This window comes from Schistosoma haematobium, chromosome 4 (assembly GCF_000699445.3).
Source record: "Schistosoma haematobium chromosome 4, whole genome shotgun sequence".
NCBI classification, from domain to species: domain Eukaryota; kingdom Metazoa; phylum Platyhelminthes; class Trematoda; order Strigeidida; family Schistosomatidae; genus Schistosoma; species Schistosoma haematobium.
The window spans coordinates 27,908,076-27,925,574 of NC_067199.1; the positions used below are offsets into that span (position 1 = coordinate 27,908,076).

At 30.7% G+C, this 17,499-nt stretch overlaps 1 protein-coding gene across 1 annotated transcript in view; it reads left to right on the plus strand.

The window, feature by feature from the left end:
• Positions 1-2,848: 2,848 nt before the first annotated feature.
• MS3_00007789 (uncharacterized protein) overlaps positions 2,849-17,499 on the plus strand; it is a 47,061-nt gene continuing 32,410 nt past the window's right edge. Inside the window, exons 1-6 of the mRNA XM_051216126.1 lie at positions 2,849-3,131; positions 4,249-4,779; positions 7,811-8,191; positions 9,880-10,218; positions 12,080-12,532; positions 14,220-14,458. Of these exons, the coding sequence (XP_051066680.1) occupies positions 4,524-4,779; positions 7,811-8,191; positions 9,880-10,218; positions 12,080-12,532; positions 14,220-14,458 (1,668 nt within the window). The 5' untranslated portion in view covers positions 2,849-3,131; positions 4,249-4,523. The remainder of the gene's footprint in view (positions 3,132-4,248; positions 4,780-7,810; positions 8,192-9,879; positions 10,219-12,079; positions 12,533-14,219; positions 14,459-17,499) is intronic.

Consider the following 17,499-nt stretch of genomic DNA (forward strand, 5'->3'; position numbering starts at 1 on the left):
GGATTAGATATAAAATATAGTGGTTATAATTTTTATAGTTGTTCAGACCATAGCTATTTAGTAGAATCCTCTGTGAACTGAACAGGACAATTAAACCTGTGGCTATCAACGTTTATGATTCCTAATACTTTAAAAACAGTATTTTTAGTTACCATTTCTTGAGACTCATCGAACTAGAAATTGTAGTTCTGCTTCATAATATGTTTAAGAATGTATCAAAATAATGTGCATCTGTAAGTGTTACAATAAATATAACATGCTTGGTAAAAGTACTTTAAAGAACTATCCGGAAGATGTATTCATTTTAATATTCTCTAAAGTCCAGTGTTGCTAAAAGTGTGATATGTTTTGAATCGTTTACTTATTACTATAATTGTTGCTATTGTTATTGCCGGATCGTGGGTGCGCACTGCTGAGTAGTCCCATACTAGGAGGAAATAGCTATCCAGTGCCCTCATGTTTTCCAGACTGGTCTAATATTGATCGGTTCATGATCCCAATTAATATTGTCACAATGTTCGTGGGGATTTATTGATTCTTAAACTCTATAGCACTGACTGGTTTCAGTAATCCAGCCTTCGAAAATCGGGTAGCATTAGGCAAACATTTCTCTTCCTTATGGGATTAATCAGCGGTACATCTTTTATTATTGTTGTCATTACCTTTGAAATTATACACACTACTATTGTTATTTTTACTATTGGATAATCGAAAACACGAGTTTTTCTAAACATTTTAATAATAGATTAGTAATCTTTTGTTCAAATTATTTAACTTACAATGGAAGGATAATCTTATTAAAAGAACAACAATTAAACTTATATGTTTCGTTGATGCAACAGGATGATGTTTATCTTGAAACTTTGTTGTAATTGCTACATATATTTGGGACAATCTGGTCACTCACGTAGTAGTCAGAGCATTTTCATAAAAATTTTTAATCAAGATCACTTGAATCAAAAGTCAAATAAATCCTTGATTTGTAATTGCGAATAAAATAATACCAGTGTTTAGACGGATTTCAATTTGTTTTTCTATGACGTATATATATATATATATATATATATATATATATATATATATATATATATATATATATATATATACATATATATATATATATGCATAGAAGGATATTTGTTGAAAATATTACAAGAATTAGTCATATTACTTGACCATGACCTGAAAATTAAATTTAACAGAGATATATTAATGTAGATAAATCAAATATGTTTCTACTTCTTTTCTGGTCAGTAACTATAATAGTAGTATGATGCCATATTTTTTTAGATAAACTAAATGACAGAAATGAGAGACCTAAAATTCTGAAAACTTTATCATAATATTTTAGTTATAAAAAAATCTGGTAGTTACAAACAACTGAATTTGGAAGTATTTACTGCATTCAAATTAAAAGGTATAGTACAATAAATAATAACTCTGGACATATGAAAAATTGGCTACGAAGTTTCCCATAATAGTTACATACATTGGGGTAATATGAATAACGGATATGGAGTAAAAAAATATAACAAATATATTTCATGGAGATAAGAGTTATTGGTGTTCTGGAATTAACTGGACGGGCTAGGGGAGCAAAGGATCAATAGGGACGCTAGACTGCTCATACCGGTCGAACGTTATTGGTTTAGCTCAGTACAAGAGTGAATAAGTCGTATTAAGATTGGGGAATAAATCACGTGAGAAAAAGCCGAGCTTGAAGTCACAACAGCATCCTTTTTCAACCACATTAGTTTACTCAGATATCTATTCTATGTTATTGGATCTAATTCACAAATATGTAGGGTAGAGGTGCTTTGTATATTCTTTACTATAGTTCCGAATTCTATGGAATTACAGATATTAAAACTTCACATTATCACCTCAGAACTTTTTGATTGACTTGAATTTAATGTATAATAAATTCAAAAACGAACGAGAATATTTTAAATATGAATGTCAAATAATAAACACCCAGTTTTTTCTGTTTCACTTTGACAAGAAATATTTTTTTACACTGTAATCGAGTTTTGGCTTAATGTATGTTTACTTGTCACACTTGACAGTTATAAACATTTTAACTTCATTATTAAGGATCTTCGTTGACAAAATAGGAAACTTGTAGACCACAGCAAAATTGTGTTGATAATTAATGAACAAAGATCCAATAATTCACAGAATCAAGTGCTCTAAAAGCAAGAGCCACATTCCTACAATTGAATAGCATATTGAACTCAAAACAACTATCAACCGATATCAAAGTCAGAATCTTCAACACGAACGTCAAGAAAGTCTTACTGTGCAGTGTTGAAACGTGGAGAACTACTACGACCATCATCAAAAAGGTACAAGTATTTATAAAAAGTTGTCTATGCAAAAAACCCAACATCCGTTGACCAAATACCATCAGCAACAGCCTACTTTGGGAGAGTATAAACCAGGTTCCATTGAAGGAGGAAATCAGGAAAAGACATTGGAAGTGGACAGGACATACACTGCGGAAATCACTGAACTGTATCATGAGGCAAGCCCTAACTTCGAATCCTCAAGGAAAACGGAAAACAAAAAGACCATAGAAGCAGACATGAAAAGAATGAATAGCAACCGGGAAGACCTGGAAAGGATTACCCAGGATAGAGTTGGACGGAGAGTGCTGATGAGCGGTCTTGTAGTAAGCCCATTCAACTACTGTATTATTTATCTGATCACTGTAATTTAGACACTTGATCCACAATGCAAATTTCTGTGTGAGTATGATTGAGCAGATTTCTGCACATCAATTTTTAATCTATTCTCCCATTGGTTAAAATACATAGACAATCAATAATTTATCCATACTTGATTAACACTCATAAATACATATGGATTTTTAACACACACACACTCTTGTTTTCCCTGTGTGCTTGCTTCCTGTACGCTTGTGGATTTTACTAATCTGTAACAAAAAGCTATCTCTGTAGCTGGTTCTCAGGCTTTTGAATAATCTCGAGTAAATCTATAATTCTACTAGGAGATTTAGCCTGCATTGAATACTCAGTTAACTGGATATTATTTAATGGAGTTAGATATAGGGGAAACTAGCCTCTACAGCCTATGTTCTTCCACAAAGGGTAACAGGCGTGAGTAAGTAAGTAAGTAATCAAGTCAATTATTTCGTTATTTGTCTTGAGGTAATTCTTTTTCTGTTCGAATTTTAATTACTGTTGTTTAACATCCTAATTAACTTGATAAACTCTATTATTATAACCAATGGGAGAACATAGAACTGATATCTGAGTAAACTAATGTGGTTGAAAAAGGATGCTGTTGTGACTTTAGGCTCAGCTTTTTATTCCCCAATCTTAATACGACTTATTCACTCTTGTACTGAGCTAAACCAATAACGTTCGACCGGTATGAGCAGTCTAGCGTCCCTATTGATCCTTTGCTCCCCTAGCCCGTCCAGTTAATTCCAGAACACCATAGCTTCCGCTATGCGAATCATTTACTTCAAACATACTTGGTTTATATACCAGCCAAACAGACCACTTCACATCATAAAGTAGGAAATAACATTTATACAAAATGTGGCTGTGAACGTGGGAGACTGTAATCGATAAACTGAACATAACTTAAGAACAGTAAATCGTATAATAATAATCTATAAGTCAAAATGAAGCTTATAATAAGAGGAACATAGGTACACATAGTCCAGTTACTGAACATTTATATATATATATATATATATATATATATATATATATATATATATATATATATATATAATTAGTTCATTAATAGTTCTCAGAAGCTACTCTTAAATTAAGCTTCACTAGGATATAAAAGATACTTCAGCAATCTCAAGTAGCACACTGAGTATATAATTATTATTTGTTTTTTAATGCATCCAAATTTACAAATATTTTCATTATAAACGAGTAATACTATAAGCTAGTCAATGAATCTTCATGTATTTTTATTCTAATATATGAAATATAAATATATCTTATGCTTGAAACATTGTAGTAGTTTGATACCTCTATAAATGAGAAACAAATAAAATTCTTAAATTATTTTTCCTCTCTGCATTTGATTATATATAAAAGTAATGTTTATTTATGCTTGTGAAAGCAAATATATATTATGATAAAATGTTTGTTGGTAGTTTGTTTTATTGTAATGTATTTTATTGACAGAAAAAAAAGATCTATGGAATATTCGTTAAGTTAATATTAGTAAATAATACAAACTCTTTATTTGCCTTTTCAGTAACATTTTGCAGTTGGAATATAAAAATTACATTACAAAATAATCAGAGTAATAGAATTCAACAACTAGGTTTAATAGATTATCCTAATAAAAAGAGTACTATAATTATTGAAGCTTCATGGGATGAAACTGATAAGAATCAAACTCAAGTTATCGTTCAGGCTGGAGAATCAAAAATATTTATATGCAGTATATGGATTTTAGAATCAGATGATAACTATGACTTCGACTCAGGGACTCATGAAACTGAAAAATCTGTTTTCCTATTTTGTCCAATGAGTGTTGCATACTGTGCTCAGGATTGTTTATTGGTGGATTCTACATGGCTACTTCAGTGTACCAGACAATTTAGAATAGTCCCTAATCCTGAATTATTATGGACGTCACAGTTAAAAAATTCAAAGATTACAAAAGGTTGGCGTTTGCAAGAAGTTATTTATAAACTGGATATTGCTACAACTACTTCTGCCGGATTTTGGAGCTGCACGTATGGTGGTTATCGCTCTAATAGCTTGGAGCTAATTGTGAGAGGTAAAAAATTCAGATTTCCAGAGTTAAATATTTATCAGTTAATAACTATCAGTTATTAGTATTTATTAAACATATTCGCCCTCATCTTGTTCACTGTATAATACATAAAAGAATATTTATGTTCAGATATATAGCACTCAAAAATAAATGTTGGAGAAAGTAGATTCCCATTTGTTACCTAAATTATAGAGAGTTTATATATAGAAATTTAATTGGATTGTCATAACAATGACTCGTTTTTAATCACTCATTTAAAGCCGGTTACTCATGCATCAGTTGAGGATCATCATTTGATCATTAAAATGATGAACTTGAATTCATCATTCTTCAGAGAAAAGTTTGTGACGCACTCACAAACTAGTTCTGCCAGAAATAAAGTTTATTCTAGAACACTCTCGTCGATGTCCACCTCTTTGTAACCAATCGTTTGGACTCATTAGTATTTTCGTGAAATTTATTGAATTTTCTTGGATTAGCCTCCCAACCATTAAATATGACATCAAAAAGAGTGAAATATCATTCAATGTATATTTGATTGGTAATGATCAAATAAGAGCAGACAATCATTCTTCAGATAGACTGATAATATAAATTATTTAAGATATTTTCCATCTTGATAAACTCTATTAATTATATGACAGAAAAAATCAAGTGCACATCTTTAAATTTGCATAAAAATGTGGGATCACTTCTAAGTTATTATGAGAATAAACGTCCAGCATCAAGTGTAAGAACATATTTAAATAGTGTTTCAAATCAACTGACCTAAACTCATTTGTTTGAATAATAAGACAACAATATTCATAACATGACATAAAAATGAGTCTCAAAATATAGCTGATTAGAATAAAAGTTCTGGCTACTGACAAATTAGATGCTATATGTCTTCAAGATCTGTAAATAGTCAATAATAAAAAGGAAAAACTGAATTCTTTTCTTTCATCAAAGGAAAGTCCCGGTTGATTAGTCAGCACTTTGCTGTAGTAGAACCAAATAAACTTATTAAATGACTGTTAATTGGACATCTGAAAATAGTTAATGGTAATTGGCGTCTGTTTATAAAATATAAAATACAGCTTTTACTTTCGATTAAATTCTTTAGGATGAATGACTTATTGTGTAATTATGGTTTTTTAGGCAGCTCAGATTGAAGTTATAATTATGTCAGAACATTGATGGTGGCAATTATAATGTCGATATTCTATGTAAATAATTTCAAAAATGATTCTGTGATTGATTATCCAGTGATAAATAAATACAGTCCATTATATTCATGATTATATTATAAATGGAAGGATGAGGAATCGAAAATCGCCATTTAATCATGTTTTTCACCATACATTTAAATGAATCAGCTGATTATATAGCTGATAACTAATTTTAGCAACTTTGTTTATCAGTTAACTTCAATAAATCGATAAATTTAAACATAAACGATTGAAAGTTTATTTCGTTTAAATTTTGGCGTCGTTTCGAATTAGAAAAAAATTAATTGTTCATAGGTGATTTCATATTTTGGCGTCATAAGTGATCGGATATTTTCTTTGCTTCAAATGTAGTTAACCTCTGATTTATATAGCATAAACTAAAGAATATTTTTATGTATAACTGAGATATTTCAGGCATTCAGACTTTTCTTTTTCACCAAAATCATCTACTTGAGCTACAAATTCAAACATTTTTTGCTTAAAAACCAATATTTGAAATCATATCTATTTAAATAAGATGATCTTTGCCTTTTAAAAATCTTCAGTAAATACAATATACATTCATCATTTACACGTCTGTTATGGATAAGATTTTCTAAATATTAGGTTATATAATCAATTTAGACGTTAGAAGTGGACGAAATACTGTTCAGCAAACAAGTATCATCAGCTATATGAGTTGAATTAATTGAAATCTATGCATATGAAGGGTGAAAACATTCACAACAATGTTATACATTTTGCAATTTTGATATTAATATGGACCAATGATTAAAAAGTATCTAGCACTACCCTGTTTCAGCAATGATTCATAATACAGTTGTATGTTTATGTGTGCCTTGGGAAATTTTTAACTATTTGTTGAATATAACTTAGATATGAAGATATACGTATGTATATTAAAACTTTGTTTTCTATATTGACATATGAAACTACTGCTAATCAAATCACTTGGAAAATCTTAACAAGAAACTTTGCGACTAACAGTGTATATTGTTTGTTCGATAATTTGAACGGATCATTGGAATGGAACAAGAATCTTCATCCTCGGCCGTTTAGAAAAATGGATATCAACACGATATTTCCTGGTTTGTCAAGTACAGAAACATGATAGTTCTAAAATATGATGTTCAGGTTTTAAAATAAATTCAGATGTTTATAAAGATTATTTACCTAAATATGTAATCATATCTATAAAAAACCAAAGCCTATTTTCCTATACATTAAGATAGTTGTTAATCGTATCCTAATCATTCGGCAATCAAAACTTGTTATCTAACTATTCGACAGTAATTCTATACCTATATATATACATACTACCAGGATATTTTAAGCGAAGCGTATGACAAGTATTTTAATTATAAAGAGAAGTCCATTATTAATGTATATATCCAAACATGTGATGACAATATTTTCATGTACTGATAATCAAGCTAGAAACAAGTAGACTTTGACATTGACTTAAATATAAGCGGATAAAATATGAGCAGAAACGAAGATATCAGCCTGAATGACCACAGATGCAAATGAATTCTAATAGTTAAATCAGATCGCAGGATAGATAAATATAATACATTATTGAGAAACATTTGGTTGAGACCCGTCATTAGGTTAATATAAAGTTGGTCTTTGTAGTTGTATACAAACGTTTTCAAGGACCTGGAGATACGAAAACTGAACCCTTTTGATGTGTTCCACAAATGACCCTGGTAAAGGTTTATTGCGTTATGTGAAACGATTTCCTGAAATTTGTTTGATTCATCGGTTGACATAATAATTCTAATGTATTCCCAGTTGTTGATTCGTTCTTTTTATATTTATAGATAGACCAGCACTGCTATATTTGACTTCAAGTCCACCTAACCCTGTCAAAATCGGAACTAATGTCAAACTAACATGTGAGGCTGCACCTAGTCCTAAAGCTCCATGGTACACGTTTGTCTGGCGTCGAATAGGAACTCAGATGCCACCTGCTCATTCAACGTTGCGTATATCTGATACAATCTCCGTATTGACTCTTTTATCTGTACAACCGTCTGACGATGGAGTATATAGCTGTCATATATTACAATCTCAATCGAATTCATTAAATGAAGAAATGTGGGAAGACAGTGAAAACATGACTTCAGGATCAAGCAACTCATCTGAAAAACTGAGATTTAAAAAAGATCCGACAGTACGTCGGTTACACTTGGAAGTATTTCGTGAGTGATCACTTTTATCTCGAGTGTTTTTAACTCAAAATCAAATGATTATGTTTAGTTCGTTTGTACAGTTTTTAAAGATGGTTATGTATGTTACGATACCCTGAAATGTCGACTTTGTCCACTTTATTTAAATTATATTGATACAGTATGCTGTTTTACAATTTCAATTTCGGCAATAAATTTATTCAAAGATAAAGGCAAAGCCTACTGACCTTGACCTTTTAATTGTTCATCAAAATATCTGAACAGTTTATTAGTTCATCAGATAGTTCTAAGTGTATTGCTTTAATATATCCATATATTTTTCATAAATATAATCTCCTTGTTAAGTGTTCTAAGTCACTCAAAATAATCTATTGTATGTTTTTTCAAAGAAAACTGCTCGTTTCATAAACTTTCCAAACTAAATCGATTCCAAAAGTTGTTGTTAATGTAGGTATGATTGCAGAGTTTTGATAAGGTCTGTGTAGAACATTATAGTATGTGGTAGCACTTTATCCTGTAAATTATCAGCAACTTAGATATCCATTAATATACGAAAATCGTATTTGAGATGTCTGAGAAGATTTGAGGTACATAAGGATTATTTTGGTAGAGTTGTATTCTCTAACTTGGGTAGTTTTATATTGAAGCTTTCGTAGTCTTTCTAGAACAACGGACTTCCAATCATTTGTTTTGAGCGACTGATAACCTAAAGCTTTTCAGTTATTTGAAGTCAGAAATATTCATACCTTTAGTTTAAAATACAAATGAATTCAAACAAGCATTATTTCATGTTGGTGATGTGTGGTGACTTTTTCATATTGAAGATAGCTTTCAACAGTAAATGAAATCAGACACCATAACATATGCCTTACTCTAAATTGTAGCTCTTCACCAGTGAGCACCAGTAGCTCAATACAAGAGATTATTTAGCATATTTTACAGTCTTACAATCAACACGATATCACTTATCCATCAAATGTTTTCTAAGCTAGGTCATTTTGCTAAATGGTGAACATCGCTTAAAGATCAATGGGCAATGAATTTTGGTGATTCTTCAAATCATTCTACCCCGAGGTAAAATTTATTTCGCAAGCCTAATAACTTTATCCTTTATAAACCTAGGTACCTAGATAAAATGAAATACTAATTTGTTACTTTGGTTTGAGATTATAGTAAATAATAATATGATTATATTTCAGTTAGGAGTTATGGAGGTAGCTAAATCTCATCAAAATCAAGAGCCGATGAATGTAAGACCACTATTGAAAACATAAAAACACTGGACGACTGTGTCGTCCTGGTATGGGACTCATCAGCAGTGAGTATCATCGGCTCCACACACGAAGTTCGGACCCAGGAACTCTAGTCTAACGTATATGTATTGAGTATATGCATTAATTACTTCATAAAGTGATCAGAAGCTACCAAATTAAACAAACTCGTACAAAGTGGCTACTTTTGAGACTTAAGTTCTAGGACTCTTGATGAATGTCAAATATAATGCACCTTCGTAACGTGCCTCTTAGAATTAATAGTATTAGTGAATCCCTTGGTAAAGACCACATTGCAGATATTCTGTAAATAAATTTAAACCTTTCATTGGCGTTATTGGCAGGAATCACCATACTTTATATTCGCGCATCTGATTCTCTAAATCTTATGGTTAAAATGTTTCGTTTTGATTTTGTTTTTTAACTCAGATCCCCCTACTTCCTTAAATATAACAGTTCAACCTCATGGGCCTTATAGAGCACAAACAAATGTCACATTCACTTGTCATATACATGGTGGTAAACCAAAGCCATCGATTTACTTTTATCGCATAAATGCTCCGCTTGATAATGGAAATATTTCACTGATTCGTTCAAATTCTTTCACTTCGAAACATATCCTAGAAAATATAACTCAGACAACAGAATCTACAGAATTAAAGTGGCAATTAACAGAAGCTGATAATACTGCCAGTTTTGGATGTGCTGCAACAAGCCCAATCATTAAAGATCAAATGTTCTCGCTATTTATTAAAGTTAAAATTATTTGTGAGTACCATATATATATATATATATATACGTTTTTATGTTCAAGATGTAAAAAGATTCTAAATTTCTATAATGAGTTTTCCTTTCAAAAGGCTCACTTGAGTATAAGATATATTTTATCTGTTGCAGAAGTAATAAAAATTAGCTAGTTAAAATGTATCGCCAAAAAATGAAGGCGATCACTGGGATTACAATTATAGAAATTCCATCATTATGTACTTAATTAGTCCTGCTCTCATGATGATACCATGTTGGTTAGAGATGTGATATGAAATCATAAAATTTATTTGCCTCATTATTTTTATCTGAATAGATGAGCATTTGTTCGAACGAATTTACTAGAACACGAACTCATTACTGACCACTCAAAACGTTAAAAATATTTATTCACAAGACAGTAGTTATATAAGTAGAGATAAATGGTGGCTTGAAGTGGAATACAGGACACTTGTTTCGTCCTATTTACAACTGGTCAACTGGATGTATCTACATCTCAGAATTGATGTTCACTCTGGAACTTAAATCTAGTACCATTTATTTAAAATGTCATCGCGTTATACACTTAGTTACTGAGTCTAAAGAGCTCCTAGCTTGTGCAATGAGTTGAAGTTTAATTCATTTTTGTATCGATTGTTTGAATCTTTCTAATGATGTTTAGGACTGTAATGGATCAGTCTCTCATTAGCATATGTGGGTCCTGTGCGGATTACCTCAATGTTGCCTTAAATCACAAGCATTATAAACAGAAATAGATAGTGTATATAGGTCAAAAAGAGATTGATCAACTGCAGACTTAAACGTCAATGAGAAGTTTCAAACAACCAATACAAAATTGAACTGCAGATAATTGTTGATATATTTATTTATGGAAGAAAGATGATATAACAATGTTGTCATACAATATGCTCAATTTCATGGATTAGTTGAAGTTAGAGATTAACACTGTAGGATGCCGGCTCAGTGGTCGAGCGGTTAAGTGCTCGCGCGCGAAACCAGTTGGTCCTTAATTCGAATCTCGCAGGGTGTGAGGTCGTGGATGCTCACTGCTAAGGAGTCCCACAACAGGACAAAACGGCCGTCCAGTGCTTCTAGGTTTTCCATGGTGGTCTAGCTTTAGCTGACTCATGATCTTAACCATTGAAATTACCATAATATCTACAAAAACCCATCCGATATTAACAATTTGTCAAATTCCCATTATTAGACACATATTTAAAAAACAGAGAAATGGCAGACAAATCAATAATTTTAAAATACAATTTCATTTCAGGGAAGTACAGTTCGTTTTTTTGTGAGAACTTAAAAATACATTGGTATTAATACTGATGTTGACTTTTTTGAACGACGGCCTATTTCAAACTGTTGACCAATGACAATGGTCTAGCATTTATTGAATACATTAAACAGGTAATTATTATTGCTAATAAAGTGGTGTTTGTCGACAATGTGAATAAGTGATAATCCATGACCATTAGTAAGATTCTATTTCTAAGTATACATATAAATTGTAATCAACGAAATTGTATTAGTTAAAACATTCTCTGATAACCTGTTTTCTTTATGGTTCATAATTAAATGGACAAATACACGATCAGGTTTACTTGATTATACTATCAATGTATGTGTTTCAGATAAATGTTCTCATCGAACAACTAAGTTTCCTATATCTGTGTGGACAATACTTTCAACTAATTGAAAACAAAGTTTATTCTTTCTTTTATCTAATTTTAGTGGTGTATAATAAATTAGTTAGAAATATTATTTATCTAAAATCATTTAAGCGAACTATAGAAAAATAGATTTTGAACTCGCATAATTCCTGTGAGTTCACAAAATTGATTCTGTCTTATTCTGATTATAGTTTCACCTCAAGATCCTATCCTGTCTTCCGTACCACATGGTCCAGTAAGTGAAAATCGTACTAAAGTATTTACATGTCAGTCTTCAAAAGGAAGCAATCCAAGAGCGAAAATTTTATGGGAATTGACACCTGCAATGGAGTATTTGTCTTCAGTATCAAAAAGAAGTTCTAAATCAAATGAAAAAGAAGCAGTCATGAAACCAACGACAAATTCTGACTTTGAATATATAATGTCGGACATTTATTCGGATACCAAACACGATCCTAACAATGGGGGTTATATAGCATACAGTGAAGTACGTTTAACTGGACGACCATGGTTCAACGGTGCACGGGTATCTTGCCACTTAATTTGGAATGAGGAAGGAAACTACAATGTGAAACAAGTTTCGGAAGCTACCAATCATATGATTACATATCAAAAAACAGCTTACCTTCTTACTGAAGTATTTTGTGAGTTGATATTACTGACTCAAAATATCTCAAATTTTTTTATTATTTCAGTGATTATTAGTAATGCTCTGATACCATAAATTAACAACCTCTTAAAAACCTGAATCATAATAAATATATAGTGCCATAAAATGCCAAATACAATTCATTAGCGATTAATGTTTGATGCTAGGTTTGTCTATAAATAATCAGAAGGCATGAAATCAAAGAAATAATTATCATCTAATTAAACATGTAACATCCTCTCGATCATTTCGTCGATTTAAGGAAATGCCATTTGTTTGTTAAACCTAAACTTATTTTTTAACTTTACCCCTATTTGATATTGGAACGTACGAACCTGTATAAATGATGTGCTTAAATAGTAAATTTTGTGTTAATTTACTGAGTTATCGGTAGACTGAATCGAAAAAGCGAAATGTTTCACTTTAGCTAAGATGGCTCTTTTTTCGAAAATCACTAAGCTATATGAAATGTCATGAAGAAATATGCAATTTTCGCACACCATATACACCTTCTCATGTTCCTGGCATAAAACTATTGTGATATGATCCTTGTATAATTATCAACGTTCCTAATATAAGATTTTAGGACAATACTAGTTGTATAATCCACAATAAATAGAAAATAGTTAGTTATAAAACTTAGTTCGTTTAGTAACTGAGTCGTATTCCAAATCAATTTAATCGGATTTCCAGTATTCATATTGTCAAACAGATTAAATAAAGTAAAATTGTAGGACCTAAATTGTGCTGGTATTTCATATTAAGTAGTTGAATTAACTTCAAGGAATTTCTGTATCTTAGGAGACTTAAACCTGTTCACTCCTTAAAATGACCAATTTTGTTAGAATAGAGTATTTTTATTAGTTATTATGATTTATTAGAAGCAAACCACCGATTGTAACATCAAGAATCAAACTGATGAACGTTGTTTAATCATATGACACACTTAAACTCATGTTATATTTATGTAGTATTCATTAATGTATACGTATTTACCAAATCTAAAATTACTTTAAGCGTATGAAAGTTAACATATCACATATCGTAGGTAATGAGAAACAACTGGAAGAAACTGAACTTATACAATACTGCTTTGGTGTATCCAGTTAATTAATTTACATATCTTCATACCACCAAGCATCAGGAATACAATTGAAAGTAAATCTTTTACTTGTAAAAAAACTGTATCCACATCGTAATTATTCTCAAAGTAGGTGAATTAAGCTATGCACGATCCCATTTGATTAACAATGTCGTACTGCATAGGGACTGCGTGACATATGGTTTTTAAGAGTTATAAAAGATTGTTTAAAGTTCTTGTCTAATGAATAATTTATTCATAAATGATACCATAAATATATTACCAAAGTAAACAAATGAAATACTTTGGAAATTTCATCCATTAAATCTACCAACCCTATAGTATGTTTCGAATACATTGCTTGCGGATACAGGAAGATATTTTTACATTTGATAAATGTTTGGGCAAATAAATGAGAAATATTTAAACAATCACACCTATGATAGAAAAAAAACTATTTCCACAGTAAATTGGGGATGGTTGTGTTTCAATGAATTTTATGTCCACCAAAATCTTATAATAAAATTTATTTATTCAGAACAAATTAATATTATTGCTCAAGATTATGAAAAATAATTTAAATGTTTTATTTCCGGTATAGTTTGTCCATCAGCAATTAATTTGATTGCAATTCCCCAAAATGGAATTCAAGAAACATCCGGTGAGCAAATACTTGAATGTACAGCCACATCATCTCATCCTCCTGCAGTGATCACTTGGTTCAAGCATAATTCTTCAGATAGTGTACAAAAGACTACTACAGAAAGTGTAATGATGGAAAATTCCTTGATAAAAATTGATACAAATTATCAACCAAATTTAAAAATTACAACTGAAACAGTAAGTGCATTTTATGTATTGTAAAACTAGTAATAAAGTAATAAATATCCATAAATCACCTAAGCCATTTATAGAAAGTAAAAGTTTCGTGAACCCTTAGACATTTTAAAAATGAACAAAATAAAAAAACCTTTATGAAAATAGATCTAAATGAATGAATTTTGTTTAACCAAATAAAGAAATACGTTTGATGAAATAACATAACAGTTATTTCTTACTTTACTATTAAATCATATAACGGTTCAATATCTTAGATTTAAGAAATGATTCCATCATCCCTGTTCTACCTTTGAACAACATAATAATATCTAATAATCGTATTGTATCTAATCACTTACTTACTTACGCCTGTTACTCCTAATGGAGCATAGGCCGCCAACAAGCATTGTCCTAGGCCTTCTTTTCTAGTTCCATCCAATTCTTGTTCATTCTTCTCATGTCTATCTCCATTTCCCGGCGTAATGTGTTCTTTGGTCGTCCTCTCCTCCTTCGTCCTTGAGGATTCCACGTGGGGACTTGCCTTATGACGCAGTTGGTTGCTTTCCCCAATGTTTGTCCTATCCACTTCCACCGCTTATTCCTGATTTCTTCCTCCACTAGGATCTGGTTTGTTCTCTCCCACAGTTGGTTGTTGCTAATAGTGTCTGGCCAACGGGTCCGAGGTATTTTGCGTAGACAACTGTCGATAAACACCTGTATTTTCTGGATGATGGCTTTCGTAGTTCTCCAAGTTTCCTCCTTATAAGGGTAGAACTGTCTTGACGTTTGTTTCAAAAATCCTGATCTCAGTGTTGATTGACAATTGTTTTGAGTCCCAGATGTTCTTTAGTTGTAAATATACTGCTCCGTCCGGAGTCTTTCCGGGGGTTACTGCCGGTTCCAAGCCCGGATGAAGGAGGAGGGTTGGGCATGGGGTTAGCGACCCCATCTAGTAGAAAACAAACTCGCTACAAGAACGCTAACCAGTATCTAATCACTTATTTAAAATATATAACTATTTGTATAACTTACAAATTCACTAAAATACCTCAGTGGATTACATCGTTTTTTTTAAAGAAAATTAATTATCAGAATACCCTATAATCAAGCAAAGCATTCCCTGTATTTCTTTCCTAACATCCTATCTTCATCTTACTTTATGATTTTGCAGATTCTATTTAATACATTTAAAAAAATTCATCTTTCTAGTTGTTACAATTATGACTTTAAGGGATTTAGTACTATAGATCAATATATTTTACTAAATTAAGCTGCAATAAGGAGTAAACCATGTATATTAGACGTTACATTTTGATATTATATCAGATAAATACCCTTAAAATGAATATGATTTAATACATTTCATTGTTTTAATAGTAAAAAAAGTATTTGACATTAGTTAAACTAGAAAAAAATCTGTAAATTAACTTGAAACATTTTCTGTTTAACAATTTCTAAGGCTTTCTATCCTTTGACATTTTAGAAAAACAAACCTCATTAATTTGTTATTGTCAATAATTAAGATAAAACCTTTAAAGTTTATTATTAGTCACCAACAAATTCATTAATTTAAATATTGTAAAAAAAAAGTAGAATTGTTTCTTAGATAAGAGAATAAATAAAAGATATTAGTTTGACGGATTTTTCACTGTTTTGGACAATGTGATTTCTAAATGTGTCAATGATATTACAAAATATATTCCGCTTCATTTAACTCTAGTGTTCATTTTAAAAGTAAGAATTTAAAATAGTGAAATAATCGTATTTTAATATGCATCAAATTAAAATTAATTCCATTAAATGATGGCCCAGTGGTTTAGAGGTTAAGTGTTTGGGCGCGAGACCATTAGGTCCTAAATTTGAATCTCGCGAGACGAGATCGTGGATGCGCCCTACTGAGGAGCCCTACAGTAGGACGAAATGGCCGTCTAGTGCTTCCAGATTTTTCGTAATGGTCTAGCTTCAATTGACTCGTGAGTTCAACTGTAAAATTTTATAATTGGTGGAAGAATATCTAGGAAAAAATGCATTTAAAATACATAAATTGCTAGAATACATGAATTACTAGTGGATTTCTTGTAATAAAATGAGGGTTGAAACTTGATTGCCATAGTAGCTTATAATTTAAATCAATAATGGAAAAAAACATGATAACTTCATATTTTAACTTTAAACTCTTCAGTTCATTATGTTATCTTTAATAGATTAGAGTATTTATTTAAGATTTCATCAACTTCTACAAATGATATTGAATCACATTTATGAATCTGAATATGTATATAATAGTTAAATATTTACCAATGCACAGTAACGATTATATATATTGAATAATAAACCAAATGATTTCTATACTCTTATTAATTTAGATATTAACCAGGTTAAAATTAGTAGATAGCTTGAAGTGATATCTTTTATCGTTTAAATCAATTATATATCTTCTTTAGAACACTTTATTATGTTTATCAATAACTAGGCAACTGATGAAACATATGGTTATAGTTTTTCAAAATATATTTATTTACATGTTTCAAGTTGAAATAATAAACTATTCCCTGTGGTGATTGATCACTTAGTACATTTTGTTTTAATAATGTACGTGTAAACATAACGTAATTCATACAAAGAAAATGAAAATTTTAAAAAAAATGTTTAAACGTCAATTCACTTTTCTTCACCTCCTTCTTCTCCTTCCTTTTCATGTAGTATTAACTTAAACAAAGTGATTTACAATAAAATTTGAAGGTTAGTAGATGAATAGACAAAGTTATCTCGTTTTCTTTAGCAGATATATATATATATGCATATCAACATAATCAATGAAAATAGTAAACATTTGTAAAACTAATAATAATGACAAAAGAACAGTAAAATTTAGCTATGATATTTTTTATATAGTGATTATTAGTGTTTGTCTTCAATGAATAGTGTTTATTGTTTATACAAGTGAGTAATCTACATAAATTAAATAACTGTACAACCAACGCGCATCTTGGATTCCACTACTAGCCACTATACATATTTGCTTAAAAACTTGTGACTTAAGGCTATATCGAGGCAATCCG